This window comes from Ostrea edulis, chromosome 2, assembly GCF_947568905.1.
Source record: "Ostrea edulis chromosome 2, xbOstEdul1.1, whole genome shotgun sequence".
In the NCBI taxonomy this organism is placed as follows: Eukaryota; Metazoa; Mollusca; class Bivalvia; order Ostreida; family Ostreidae; genus Ostrea; species Ostrea edulis.
In genome coordinates, this window is record NC_079165.1 from 77,049,731 (window position 1) to 77,065,529 (window position 15,799).

Genomic DNA, 15,799 nt, shown 5'->3' on the forward strand with positions numbered 1-15,799 from the left:
TAAAATCTGTTTTCTGTTTATAAAACATTTCAAATTGAGTTATATTTCTGTTAGAAGTAACATATTCTGATGTAAATACAAGCTATCCCAATACAATCTACTAACATAAAAGAAAACTATCATATTATGAATGTAAATACATGCATCACTGCAATTTTTGCCTGTTAAAACTACAGTCTACTCCGTATATGTTGAAATTTTGGGGTCCAACCTGAAATTCCTCGTCAGATAACCACAGCTGATCTCAGTAGAAGATACTCATCACATGATGAGTAGAAGATACTCATCACATGATGAGTAGAAGATACTCATCACATGATGAGTAGAAGATACTCATCACATGATGAGTAGAAGACAAGATCAGTCGTGGGTATCCAACGATGCCTGAAATGTTCATTATATTCAAACTTCAATATAACTAACGTTGAACCATAATATTACTAAAGATTATGTTTACTTCAATATAACAGATACTTCAATATAAGTGAATTCAATATAAGTGGTGTAAACATTTTTAGCACAGTCAGAAATTGTCTTAACGGAAGGTTTCTAAGATTTTTGGCTTTAAAATTTTTGTCGAAGTAAAATGCTTAACTTCTAGAATATTAATTTCATCAGATAATTAGTATATAGCACTTTTGGTTAAAACAAATTAAAAGCTATTGAGAGAAAGTTAGGCTGCATTATGAGCTCAGTTGTGTCTGAATTTAGATGTACATTCTCCCTGAAATAAATCATAATCAGAACTTGTCAATGACAATAGTATTCAGTGTTTATCTGTGTGCATTAAGTAGCGCCCAACACATGCGTTTATCATTATCTAAAGTCAACAGTGTTTCGTCTGTAATAAATCTTTGCCATTTCATCGTTTTATTTCTTGATAAACCCAAGTGATATCTTTCAGCATCATCAACATAAAAAGTGTATACTTATATATAGTACATGAAAAGTGTGATCAGAAAATGTAAATACATAAGAATGTTTGTATCATAGGGAATATGAAGAAAATGCTCTGTAAGTTTAATTTCTCCTATGCTGCCATTGTATTCATATTCCTCATAATCCAGAAAGCCTGCACAAGGGGACATTTTACTTCCTTTGTTGAATCATTCTTATAAGAAAATTTTTTAGAAGAGTGTCTAATATGTCTTGTGACAAAATTTCTAAGCATTCCATGAAAATTTGAAATACATGTACATTCACAAAATGCGTGCAACTGCAATGATGCACTATAAAGTGCAGACAAGCACATGTCAAATTGTGCAATTTGAATTATTATAATTACTTGCACAATATGTGCGGTAGCCCAAATGTACAAGTGAGAATATGTACATGTATGTAAAACAAATTTCAATTCTCTCTTCTATTCATAGAGTGATGTGCAGGACAATTGCAACTTCTCGGGCCTTCCTGGCAAAATAAAAAAACGTAGATCGTATAACCTCCAATTTAGAACAAATTAAATTGTCACGATAGAAAATCATTTCATACCTATTTTGAAGATTTCCTGACAGTCTAGGGTTGATAATTAACAATTAATGACTTACATGGTGACCAAAGGAATCCATTCCTTACTAACTCCTTACAGCCAATGATCACAAACCACAGCAAAGTTATTTTTTTTAAACTTCCAGAAAGGCCCAAGAAGTTGTGTGTGGGGAGTATCTTCCTCACAGTTTAACCTAATTATATAGGGCTCAAACATATCATTTACCTTTCATATTGATTACCAACATACCATTACTTGAAATTCAGGGCCCAGTTGCACGAAGATGAGTTATAAGTGCAAGGCCAATTCAACTTAATTGATAGATTATCATCCCCGCCCGCCCCTCAAAAATTGGCCCGCCCCAATTTTTTTTTATTTTGCAAAACTTGCGATTTCCGGAATATTTTCATGTCAGATTCCAGTATTTACACTTCTTGTTTACATTTCCGGTATAGGAACGTGAAAAGCCAAGTGAAGAAAATAGATCTATATGGTTTTCTTAATTTCTCGCGTTCTTACAGACGTAAATCTTGAAGTTAGGTATATTTCTGTTATATCCTTAAATTAAAGCTTAACCTGGAATTAGTGTATGAAAATAGCATAGATTGATATCCATCTGCCATTAAATGATGTGGATCTGTTGAAAAAAACACTCATTTGTCTTTTAATATTTTTCTCAGAAAATAAATATTAAAAAATAAAATCCTCCCACCCGCCCCATACTTTTTGCTGACCCTGGATGATAATCTACTAATTAAGTTGAATTGGCCTAACTGACAGTTAACATCTAGTTAATGTTATATAAATGTAAGTGTAAATGGGAAGTTAAGTGTCTGTTAAAGTTAACTAACTGTCGTGCAACTGAGTCCTGATAAATTTAAAATGTAGAGATATCTTTATTTCATTCAAATCCATCACCACTTCTGACATCAGTATGATAATTAATTTCAAGCTATAGTATGAAAATCTTGATCGCAATGTAAAACAAAAACATGTAAATTTTTTTGTAGAAAAAAATGTTAAAATGAATGTGAAATCCAACATGACACACATTAAATGAAGTAATACCAATTAAACATCTAGCAAGCCTACAGTTCACCATATATAAAATATACACATGCAATGGCTTACCATTAAGGCACTTATAGGAAGAGTGACACTGTTCTAAAATAACAGTACAAATTCTGACTTCGCTGACTATTTCATACAAATGCATGGTTTATACAAATTTAAAATTTAATGGGATGTCAACTAGTACAAAATCAGAAGTAACCCTTCCGTAAAATACAAATCCTTAAACATATATACATGTATCATCTTCAAAATGCATTCTATGATAGAAATCAAACAGACACCTTTTTTTTAAATCGCTCAAAATCGATAAGTTTTTCTTTCTTGAAACTGGAATATTATTAGGATACAAGATTTTGACTTTCCTGTTACAATGCACCCCCACAATATCAAAGATTGAAAAAGAATTATCTGTTGATCAGATCATCTAGATGAAAAGTATGTAATGTGTATACAAACAAAATGACCAATGAGTAAGATTGAACATGTCATTTATAATTATATGCGGGTGTTTTATAGGTAGTCGGGTTCGAATATCATTTGTATTGGTCACGTGGTGAAGGCATATAAATAGGCGAACATGTGTTTGTGCGGCATTCTAAGCACGCTCGCTAGCTCTACGTACAGGTAAATTTTATACACTACAAAAACTCTATGGCTGAAAGTGACCATTGCATGGAAACTCCGGGAGAAGAATTTGGTTTATATAATGAAGAGGCCGTTTCTTTATTCAGTTCTTCACTGAACAAAGCTTTAGAAAGGCAGAGCAATGTTATTGTGAGCACTATAACGGGCCTTACAGAAAAGTTGACAAAAAGCAACGCGGGGAAAAACGTGCCGCACGTGGAGGAACCAACAGTTTCAGTTAACGGGTCACCAGGATTCGAATTCAAACACGAGGGACACAAGATTCAGTTTAACTTTAATCAAGCAAGATATTCCAAGTTGTCAGAGCTAAAAAAGTTGATTCAGGAGTGTGATTTTCAGAAAGCAGCAGACATCGTAAAAGAGGAACAAGCAGCAATACTTCAAAGAAACAAGATTTTAAAGATTGCAGACCGGCACGGATGGGATACCGTGAGTGAATACCTTGACGACCCCTTAGCGGAGATGATCAACAAGGTTCCATGAACCACATGGCATATCTTGCATGGCACCATGTGCATAATGAATTCTAGAGCAGTATTTTGAGCACCATGTGCATATACCTTATGAGCTACATATGAAATTGTAAACAAAGCACCATGTGCGTTTTCTTGTGTATACTAAGAGAATTTTGAATTGAAACGAAGTGGGATTTTGTGAGCTAAATATGAATTAGAGATAAGGCACCATGTGCGTTTTTCAGAAAATCAAATGTAATTGAATGGGGCATGCATGAACTATATCTTAAGTCTCAAGGTGGAAAGTCGTGGGACAACTTTGCAGTAAGGTATCTGGATTAGTATGCCGGAGGTACCAGGTTCAAATCTCATGATGGATTGGATTTTTAAACCAAAATGGAAATCTTCAATGTTTTGGCCTCTGATTTGGAATGCAAAGCAAAACAATTTTCATTATTTTGTAAAAGGATTTATTGAGTATAATAATCCAAAAAATTTTTTCAAAGCTGGATCAGATATAAACAGTATTTTTGCGGCATATAAGTTTGCTAGTAATGTTCTAGTGCTGAGAGTTGATTTTAGATAGATCATATGGATGATCAACAAGGTTCCATGAACCACATGGCATATCTTGCATGGCACCATGTGCATAATGAATTCTAGAGCAGTATTTTGAGCACCATGTGCATATACCTTATGAGCTACATATGAAATTGTAAACAAAGCACCATGTGCGTTTTCTTGTGTATACTAAGAGAATTTTGAATTGAAACGAAGTGGGATTTTGTGAGCTAAATATGAATTAGAGATAAGGCACCATGTGCGTTTTCAGAAAATCAAATGTAATTGAATGGGGCATGCATGAACTATATCTTAAGTCTCAAGGTGGAAAGTTGTGGGACAACTTTGCATTGATAAAATCTGTCTTTTTTATAGGTACACAATAACATTCTGTCGGAAATCCAGGAAATGAAAAAAGACAGCAGGTTTGCATCGGCAGCATCACACATTCATTACATTCTACGGAAAGGAAAGAGCGACAACTCTAATAGAAAATACGACACTTATTTCCAAAAATTTAAAGGCTGGTGTTTGGCTCACGATGTTTCCTATTTACCCGCAGCAGTGAGTACTGTGGCAGCATTTCTAAGCGGTCTTGTACAGCAATCGGTTTCCGAATCTGTGTTATCAACATATTTCTACAGTATCAAGTGGTATCATGATTGCAATATGTGCTCTAACCCGTGTGATCAAAAAATTCTCCATATGCTCATGGAAGGAGGAAATTCATGGTCGATGGAAATCGGATTTTTCAAGGGACAACTACATTAAAGATTGTGTGCAAAAGCAACTTCATGTTACCAAAAATTTGAACATATGAAAGGTTTATATATTGTTCACTTTTGTTTATATAATTAATAACAAATGTGTTACTTCCGCCATTAGATTTTTCTCTCTTTGTTTTTCTAAGTGCTAGCGAGCTGCCATCCTACTTATACTATATAGTTTCTTGTTTTTTGGTAATTAGCATCTAATTAATTTATATTCGGACGAACAAAGTGAGGGAGAATATAATTATAATTATATGCGGGTGTTTTATAGGTAGTCGGGTTCGAATATCATTTGTATTGGTCACGTGGTGAAGGCATATAAATAGGCGAACATGTGTTTGTGCGGCATTCTAAGCACGCTCGCTAGCTCTACGTACAGGTAAATTTTACAATATTTATATGGCGGATAGTAACCATTTATCAGATGACATTAATCTGTGTATATATTGATGTGTATTAACATGAGTAGTTTTGTTTGCGATATATTTCTTAAGGACATTACGAGTGATGAATAAAGTGCTAGCGAGCTGCCATCCTACTTATACTATATAGTTTCTTGTTTTTTGGTAATTAGCATCTAATTAATTTATATTCGGACGAACAAAGTGAGGGAGAATATAACAAAATATATGTCCTGACCACATTAAAAAAAATTAACGTAGTCTTTGCAAAATACAAAACCTGAAAAAAATGTCTTTTCAAACAATTTTTACATGTTGACATCCCATACTGACAGTAGATTAAAACATTTACATTAAAAATAAATAGGTTAAAAACTTGACCTTTGAACCTACCTCATTCGACTGATAACTCCACTCCATGGTAACTGTTGCATCCTTGGATACCTCAACCTGACATCGGAGTTCAAAATCCTCCCCATTAACAAACTCCAAGTCTCCAGGGGGCAGGAGAATAGGGCTAGGTGGGGCATTATCACCTACATAAAAATACAAAAAATCATCAACTACATGCATATGTAGTCCTCTGGACAGGAGAATGGGGTAAAGTGGGGCACTATCACAAGATAAAGTGCATATATTTTGTCATAGGATAAGAGGTTCATGGGCCACAATGCTCACTGGAGTAATTGTTTTCAATGGTTCACAAAATATATGATAATTTCTAAAAAGGACAGACTAATTAAGATACATGTAAAACCTGGTGTATACCATTTAACTTGTTACATTAAGGAACAAGAAAATACATAGGCTTAATATGTAGTGAGGGTCTCATTAGTATTCAAGATAGTGAAACAGTTTAGAGAGATAAAGCTAGAGATCCCCACACTCCCTGGCCTCTGTTATACTGTAAATGTATTAAATTTGGCTGTGTATTCTATTTAGCGCCTTTGGCGGAACGCAGCTTCCGCTAAATCAAGTACATCGCTAAATGCCATCCATAAATCTAGATGTTTAAAGTAATTCAGGAATGCGCTAAATCAAATCTACGCTAACTTGTTGAAAAAACGATTTCCGCCAAATATTGTACACGCCAAATATAATACGTTTACAGTATATCACTGAACTCACTTTGACACAAGGAAGAAGAAAATACATATACTTTCAGATCTATTTTTAATCCAATCAAACCATGTTCTTCGGGGGGGATATTATTTCTTCTCTTTTTAAAATTTGCTAAACTCTGGACCCTATTGTGACTCTAAAACTGCCCAACTGTTCTGGAAAGATTTTCAAAACATTCCCAATGTAGTTTCCTTATTTCTAAATTATATTTCCTTTGAAGGGATTGTCACCAGGCTCTTCTTTTGAATACCCCGTTCACCCAAGGATGCTTTGTATCAAGTTTGGTTGAAATTGGCCCAGCAGTTTCTGGGAAGTTGATCATGTGAAAAATTAATGCTGCTGATAACAAATGCCACAAACAAATTTTGATCAGAAAAGTTTACCTGTGCCTTTGGCTTAGGTGAGCTAAAAACAGCAGAAAAGGTTTGAGAACACAAATGCCTGAACAATAAATTCCCAGACGAAAGTTATCTCACTGCAGGAAGATGTTCATCGTACAATTATACATCAATTTTTCCTCTATAAATTTAATCTTCATATGCTTAAGCTTATTTCATAAGACAAACTTATTAAGTTTTTGTGTATATATATAAAGATCATTGAAAGCACAAATAAAATCAATATTACTGTAAAGACTCTTTTATGTTACAAACTTACAAATTTTAAATCATCTTGTTTTACAGAATACATCAGTTTTTAAATATGTTAGCTCTTTTGTTTTGGAGGTGCATTAAGTGGTACTTTCTACTTTCAATGCCTAGGTGGGACAGAGTAGACTTAAAGTTAAGCAAGCACGGTGATTAAAAATACCAAAAGCAGCTTCTGTGAAAAAATACAGTTGTAGGAAATAAAAATGACTGTTGAAATGAATGTTTTTATAACTGAAAGTCAAGAAACAATGACATATATTTTGTGTGCAATATCCTACCCTTCATAGTAAACAATTAATAGATCAATACTAATTACTTGCTTGTTTTGATTTCAGGTGACTAAACAGTGTATAAAAATTTTTTGTATGCATTAACATAAATTCTTTTCATGATCAAGTATGAGAGTTTGTTACATAGAAATAACAGCACGGGATTGTGAATTCAATCTGACAATCAGATGCATAGTATATATGCATAAGATATAAGCTAAGTATAGGGCTTTGTTTTTCTTACCGGTACTTGTACTGGAGGATGTTATTGGGGAGGGGGGTAGGGTATTGGGTTTTTTCTGATTAATTCTGGAAATGTTGGGGGGGGGGGGTAATTATGGTTGGGTTTTTTTGTATTTGTTTTGGGGTCCACTGGGGATATTGGGGGGGAGGGGAGGGGGTATTGGTTTTTTTCTTCCTGATTTGTTCTGGGGATGTTAGGGGGGGGGGGTATTTTTTTTCTGATTTGTTCTGGGGGTGTTAGAAGTTGGGTATTTTTTTTAGGTTTTTACTGATTTGTTCTGGGAATGTTAGAGGAGGGGTTATTAGTTTTTTTTTCTGATTTGTTCTGGGGATGTTGGGGGAGAGAGGGAGTATTGGGTTTTTTCTCCTGATTTGTTCTGGGGATGTTAAGGGAGGGGTTATTAGTTTTTTTTCTGATTTGTTCTGGGGATGTTGGGGGAGAGAGGGAGTATTGTTTTTTCACATACCTTTATACATAATATAAACATTGAGAAAATCCTTAATCTCGTTCTTGGTGGCCTCACACTGAAACATCCCAACCAACTTGAAATTTGGAAACTCGACAAAGAAACCCGTCTTTGGATCATATGTGATCGCGTTTTCCTCAGCTGGAACCTCAATTGCCCCAGCCTGTAGCAGCCTGACCTTGGCCTTGGGGTCAGAAACATTGCAGGGTATCGTCAATGGAACGAATGAATACGTATTTAGAAGTAATGGGTATGCTTTTTGTTCTGCCAACAGCAAATTGTTGTCATCTGCATATAGAAAAGTATATCTTTTACAAAAGAAACACACCATGCCACAATAGCCTGTATAACACAAAGAAGAAAAAACGCCACAAAATCAGTCATTTTTCAAGCATGTGTGGCATGAAAAATTCCCTCACCTCTGACATAAATGTATTTGCTGGTGTGGATATTGTTGTCACGATACTGACAGAAATACTCCCCTGTGTACTTGTAGTCCGGGTTACTGATGAGAAATATCGCTCCAAAGGGACGTGGCATTTGGGAGGTGTCCGAAATTGGACGGGACAAAACGTTCATACCCATGAAATTTGGATCCTCCTATGAAAGTTTTTAAAAAAAATTATAAACAGACAAAGCGTGGTGTTTTACCATAACAGAGAGAACAGCTTTACACAGCTGTGTATATAGTTAAAGAGTCATGGGACTGTTCAGTACAATGGCAGGTGTTGTGTAATTTATTAGATATCATAATTTCCCTTCTATCCAAATATTCATCACATACATGCCAACTTTCCCGATTTGTGTGGGATTCTCCCGATTTGAAGCAACTGAAAAGGCAAATCCCGATATCCCGATCGGGATTGCAAAAATACCCCGAAATCCCGATTTTCTAAAAATATCTCATTTTACGACAACAAACCCCCCATTTCCAACCGGAATTTGAAATCTCGCGTTATTTCTGAACTGGCCAATCAGAAATCGGGACAATAGTTTACCTGTGTCATAATGGTATTGGGGTTGTGTAATTTACCTGGTCTGTCTGTGTCGGGGTGCTTATTGGACAGTGCGAAGCATGTTTTGATAGTAATTAATCGGGAAGACGGATTTCAAATTGACATATACTTTACACAAACGTGAATGACAACCACCAAACAATCGGACATTCCCGATTTTTGTCTCTCGCTGACAGCATCCAAAATTTGCAATAAGGTACGTCAAATATATATTTTTTCCAACCATGATAATATAGGCTATCCACATCTATCCGTCTATAGCGATGTATTATATAGTCTATATAGTGTAGTATTCAATAAATAGACTTTGTGATGCGTAATTCGCACAAGTCTGTACTGAATTTTATGTTTAGCAAGTAGCTTTAATTTACAAGTAAAATCGTATATTTTGATGTGGTTTTTTTCCTGGTAATTATTTCAGATGTCATGGGTGCAAAGGCTTTGTTCGCAAACTTCATAGCAGGGCAGATCACTCCTTTTCTGGTTGCAATGCAGATTATTCCACCGGACTCTGCAAGCCCATGTATACAGACAAGCAAGATCGCCTTTGTAGTCGTACCTAAATGCATGTGCTTTAATTTAAATTTTGATATATAGACCAGCCAATGTTTATTGTATGGTGTAAAAGGATGCAATTTTAAGTATTATTTGATATGTATGTGACTTGTTAGAGAGGATTTTTTGCTGAATAGATGATTTTAATAAAATATTTATGCATATCTTTCAAAGTTGTTTTTTTTTTATATATAGTTAATGGTCAAACACACTTGATGTTGTGTTAATATATGATACATTTACAATGATTTGATTGGTATTTTATTTGAAAAGACAAATATTTATTTTCATGGTAAAATGTCGTGAATTTTGAGCTTTGAAAAAAGGTGTCGCGCGCAAAATCCCCCATGGGGATTTTTAAAAGTTGGCATGTATGTCATCAGAATGGCCCGATTCGTACACTTGGACATCAGTACACTCGTATCACAGTGTCTGTATCACAATATTCCAGCTTAAGATCTTCAAAGTTAATCACTTCCTTTAAACTCATTTTTAATATGGTGAACTTTTAACACTTATTGAAAGTCGATAATGAAGATCTAACATTTTCAGGGGTGGAGGAGTAATATCCCTTGTTTTATCTGCTGTTAATTCAGGTGAGATTTAAAAAAAAACTCCTTACTTTCATTAACAACAGGATGTCTCTGTAAGTGTTTTCTTTCATAAGTAAACAATTTCTGTTTTGAAACACACGAGACTTTCTTGGGAAATTATACTTAAATCTATTAATTCTACTAATGGTTTCATGTCTAAAAAGTTTTAGTCAACACCTAAACATCTCCTTATCAAAAGGAAACGCTGAACAAGTACTTAAGTGAGATTAGGTTAAACTGCCTACTTTGGCTGAGAAACGACGGAAAATGGTGATGATTTCACATAGGACCGTTCTAATTATTGTATGGATAGTGCCTAAATTCCTTAACCATGACACGAGGGATCTTTATAATTCATCATCTGTATCAAATCCACATGACGGATTTATTCAATAAATAAATGCACATTTTACTTTAATCTAAACTTTAGGAGCATGTGTCAGTGAGATTACATGAAATCATACCATAGGGCAAAAACATCTACTATTACCATGATTATAAAAACAGTTGTGTTCCACGATAATTACCCGGCTTCCATAATTAACATATATGAACTAAAAGCTTTATCTTGTAATTTAACGCACATAATGTTTTTGGCTTGATTGAATACCTCGGAAATTGAATTATCATAGTTCTGAGGTGGATTGCAGTTGATGCATAATCTATAAACTGGAGAAATTTAATCATTTCTAGTTATGTTTTTCCCAAAATAAATACCTTGAAACCTTTAGCTAGTAGATGTCAATTTGAAAGCATTTCTAAGAATTCCCATTTAAATTCTACATGCTTCTCATCTATTCCATCGTATTAATAAAGAGCGCTTCAGAAAATTCCTACTCCATGCTATTCATTTGCTAACAGTAAACAATGTCTTTCTACCCCATCCAGGCCGTTTCCACTCACAAAAATTGTCATAAATTCCTAAAATGGTGCCAAAATTTCCCTAGGAGATTAAATGATTAAAGCTTCATTCCAACTTTATGAAAACAGCATCTTGATAAGGAAAATATTGGACAGCAACAGGATGTTTTCTTTATGTTTTTTAGAATTCTTTATAATGTCGACTCTGTGATGTGTATGACATGTCTCCTAACTTGAAGCTTTATGTGAGAAGTTTGCAAAACAAAGCTATCGTTACAAAAATCAGTAGTCATATATACATATGTAATTTCTGAAACATTGGAAGAATTCGGCATTGAAAAATTCACAATATCCAAAAATTGTTGACAATTTTCCCCAAATCGATAGGGCATAAAGTAGCTTTTGAAATTAATATGAAAAACACTGGCAAATGCAAGTGGCATTAACAGCCCTATTCTTACAGCATGATTCCTGCCACGTTGTATGATAAGTTTGATGGGATAGTCCCCGAAGCACTCTATGGTGAAGTTTTCGCCAGTGTTAAGGACCACATCACCGGTGCTGGTATATATGGTGCTGTTTCCAAATTCTGTGTTGTTCTCTTTCGCCGGATAAATCTCCATGGTGGGCTTTGGGTTTGTGGATATTGTTCGTTTAAACTCTGTCAAATATAAATCAGTCAATATGAAATATGTCAAATATAAATCAGTTAATATAAATTATGTCAAATACAAATCAGTCAATCAATATAAAATATGTCACTCAAATATAAATCAGTCAATATAAAATAAGTCAAATAAAAATCAGTCAATATTAACTCTGCCATAGATAAATCATTAAATCATACAACTACAATATGTATGTATATATCATATGTATCCGATTTAAGATCAAGACATACATCAACTCCAGACACATTCACTTATAAAGGTTTGTGAAGAATGACCCCCCCCCCCCCACCCTCCTCCTTAGCCACCACCTTCCCCCTAATGAAATAGTAAGGTTCAAAAGAAATTCATTTTCATATAACCATACAATTATGATATATTATAGGATTAAACATTCTTTTAATTTGAAGAATTTATTGATGTTTATAAACCCTGGACATTTTACTTACAAACTGAATAAAAGTGCAAAGCTTTTATTTGTGAGTAATTAAATTCGTTCAGTGTATTATCAATTTAAAAAATTTGAATATTTTCCCTGCACTATGTTATTTGTTTTCAGGCATGTATGAATACATAGCATGTTTGGATTTATTGATGTGTAAATTCTTGTTAAGCTTTATTTTTGTCCAATCAAAACAGTTGTAATAGGTAACATAGGAATTATACAACTGTATGTGATGGTAATTTTTTACAAACAAAATCAGCTAAACAAAATCACTGAAGAGACATTATTTGTCGAAATGCGTATCTGGTGCATCAAAATTGGTACCGTATAAGTTTTACGCTACAGTGTTACAAAAAAGCATAATTTCATCAAAATGTCAGACTTTTTTTTCTTTTTGGGAATTTTGTTTTTTATTATACTTTTCTGAGTCACAATCTCCGCAGAAGAAAATAATGTATTTTCCTGAGGTCTGTAACACTAGGTGAGTAATTCAATCAAGGTACGGAATTCAAAATTATTAATATTCTTCTTCTTTTTTTTTTTTTGGCATAAATAATCCTCATGATCATTACGTATATCTGTATACAATTCCCCTTTGAGACTGCTTCAGGTAATAGATAGTAAACCTCGGCTGGATTACTAATAATTTGCTATAGTGTTTGATCATTCATCTGCATGTACCTAAAGCATATACAGAGAGATGTTAAATAAATTCATAATAAATGCACAGCTTATGATTAATGAATTAAACATCTGAATCTAGGATGTTTTCTTATCTTTGCTGCACTGACTGATAAAGTTTCCTCCTGTGCCCTTGAACAAGGTCAAATTTTTTCATTGGCAATTTTCCTTTGACTAGATTCTTTGAAGTGAATCTCAGCTACCAAACCATCATGCTGTAATACAATTTATAAGACGTCTACCGGTCACAGTGCCCTGCAGTGCTCATCCCAGAATTTAACACATTTACTTCCCCTTTCGATCCCTTTACTTAATGTCATCGGAGCTTCCTCTTCAGCTCCTCCAACAGAAATAAATCTATACCAACACAACAACATGACTGGGGAAAAAAAACCAATTTCAAACATTTTTTTCTTATTCACAATCTATATTTTCCAATTCTATAGCCAATAATATAGATATATTTCAAGATAACATTTTCTTTATTTATTTTCATCCTAATTTTACTATAAGATACATGTACATGGTCCCTCATTTTAACAAGACCAGACTCAGGTGAGGTAATTAACCATTGTCAGTGAATCTTCTGGAAACTGCATGTGATTAGAGGCGTTATTACAACATGCAGGCATTTTCTGTTTATTTCATCAATTAATGTGTCTACATGTACCCCCGTTATCCTGAAAGGTGTGTTTTGATGCACTTTTGTTCGCAAGTGTGCATAAATAACTTGTGCTTAATTATAAACAAAATACAAGCCATATAATGAAGAACATTAAGACCTGTAAATAAGAAGAGCCTTGAAGTAGTGTGGTCTTCATTAACTCCATGTTCTGCTAGATGTCTATTGTTACTAAATTTACTTTGTACAAAGAACTTGAATGTTTCATTGTATATATCACATACAAATGGCGGAATCTGAATACACACATAAACACTTACCCAAAGTTGCAACAACAAAACAAATAAACACACACCCAAATTTTCAACAACAAAAAAAAACAAATAAAGAGAATTATATCATTTGTCTGTTTTGATGCAGTTTCAGTCAGGCCGGCCCCATCCCCTGAGAAATATTTCTGAAACTGCCCACAAATCCATTGAAAACAAAAACTACATGTATCACAAAAATCTCTTCATTTTTGGGGAACAGTGAAAGTTCTATGAACATAAACTTAGGATATTATTGTATTATTTGACTGATAGTTCCCTTCCATGGTAACCATCACATCCTTGGATACCTCAACATGACATCCGAGTTCACAATCCTCCCCAGTAACAAACTCCAGTCTCCAGGGAGGAGAAAATAAAACGTCATATATTACACAAGACCGGGTGAGACAACAAGCTTATACAATCTGAGGGGACAACTTACAAAATTCATAGTTACACTTACAATATTGTACTATGCTAAGCAACAAAGATAATGATCGTATCATGCAAAATTAACGGTACACATCCAGACTCATTCGTGATTTAATCTCGCGATTAAAAAATTACAGCTATATTATTGGCCAGTGACTAAGAAGTCTGGTCCTATCAATGAATTAAGATGGATTCCATTTCCTACAATCACAGTAATTTAATTTTATCATTGTATGCCCATGAATCTCGGACATAAAAGTCAACACAAGGTCTATCATTAATGCCCTGTTCCTCTCCCAAACTTTCATTTCATAGACCAGTTTTGCCGTCTCTCAATATGCAAGGTTGTGAGTACTACCTAAACATATCAGTTCAGATTTCTACACAAACATATTAATACGTATTGTTGAATAAGCACATTCATAATCAACAACATTTTTAATTAACACCTTTATAATCAAGATCAGTGGACTGAAATATACATTCTATATATCTGACACGATTAACCATCATTTACTACAATAACCCACATACAATGCGGACTGCATACAATATGGAATGGTAGGACGTGATAATTCCCATTCATATATACTGTAACGTGCTAATGTCCAAGAATAAGGCAGATGTTATATTTACAGTTTATTTACAAATATGCACATATTTACACACAACATTTATGTTGAACAACTTCAAATAGTTGTAGTTCAATATACACATCAGTCCATCTGCTTACGGAGCAGAACTGACGTCCATCTGTATTAAACGCCAATACAGAACTTACCCAAACTTGGGCATACCCCTCAAACTTCAAGGTTCCCAGCCAAAATCATAAAGCACTGATAATGCCTATAAACAATGAACCCTTATATTCCCATCAGAACATCAGCAACCACTAGTGTAGGACGCTAACAGACATATCCCGTTACCCATTGTGATAACAGTTAGCTAGTATCTAGAGCAATAAATGCTGAGCATGCATACAAGATAAACAAATAAACAGAATTAATGAAACTCCAAAATTATGACAATACTGTTTAAACTAAAGACAGTATTGTCACCATCACAATTCAGATTTTATCTGTGTGTCTGGGTGGGCCCTTCTTAATACACTATCTTTATATATTCCTTTAAAAATTAATTGGATCTGATTAAGTAATGCTTATCAAAGCCTCTTCTTCACACCGACATTCAACATCTGACAGAGTTCAAGGTCATAGTCCAAGGTCATGGCAGTGGTAACATTAACATATTAAAATTCAATTCTACCTCCATTGTATTTTTTCTTCACTGTTTGCAATTTTTATATCAACTTTTTAAAACAAATTGCTGGTTCTCTTCACAACAGGTAAAGAATGCTTGACGCACATATTGCAAAACTTGAAAACTGAATTGGTATTAAGTAAACAGGAAGCAATTATATAACATTTACAGTTCCTAGCTCCCCAATAGTCTGTAATCAGGAAGAACTA

General features: G+C 34.2%; 1 protein-coding gene across 2 annotated transcripts in view; it reads right to left on the bottom strand.

The window, feature by feature from the left end:
• The window catches only part of LOC125678202 (vascular endothelial growth factor receptor 1-like), a 59,508-nt gene that overhangs the window by 34,511 nt on the left and 9,198 nt on the right, over positions 1 to 15,799 (bottom strand). The window contains exons 4-8 of one of the 2 annotated variants that reach the window (XM_056153672.1): positions 11,633 to 11,832; positions 8,566 to 8,746; positions 8,147 to 8,434; positions 5,789 to 5,931; positions 2,621 to 2,653 (exon numbers count right to left, since the gene is read on the bottom strand). In XM_056153672.1, the coding sequence (XP_056009647.1) occupies positions 2,621 to 2,653; positions 5,789 to 5,931; positions 8,147 to 8,434; positions 8,566 to 8,746; positions 11,633 to 11,832 (845 nt within the window). The remainder of the gene's footprint in view (positions 1 to 2,620; positions 2,654 to 5,788; positions 5,932 to 8,146; positions 8,435 to 8,565; positions 8,747 to 11,632; positions 11,833 to 15,799) is intronic. The other variant, XM_056153674.1, reaches the window with a different exon arrangement.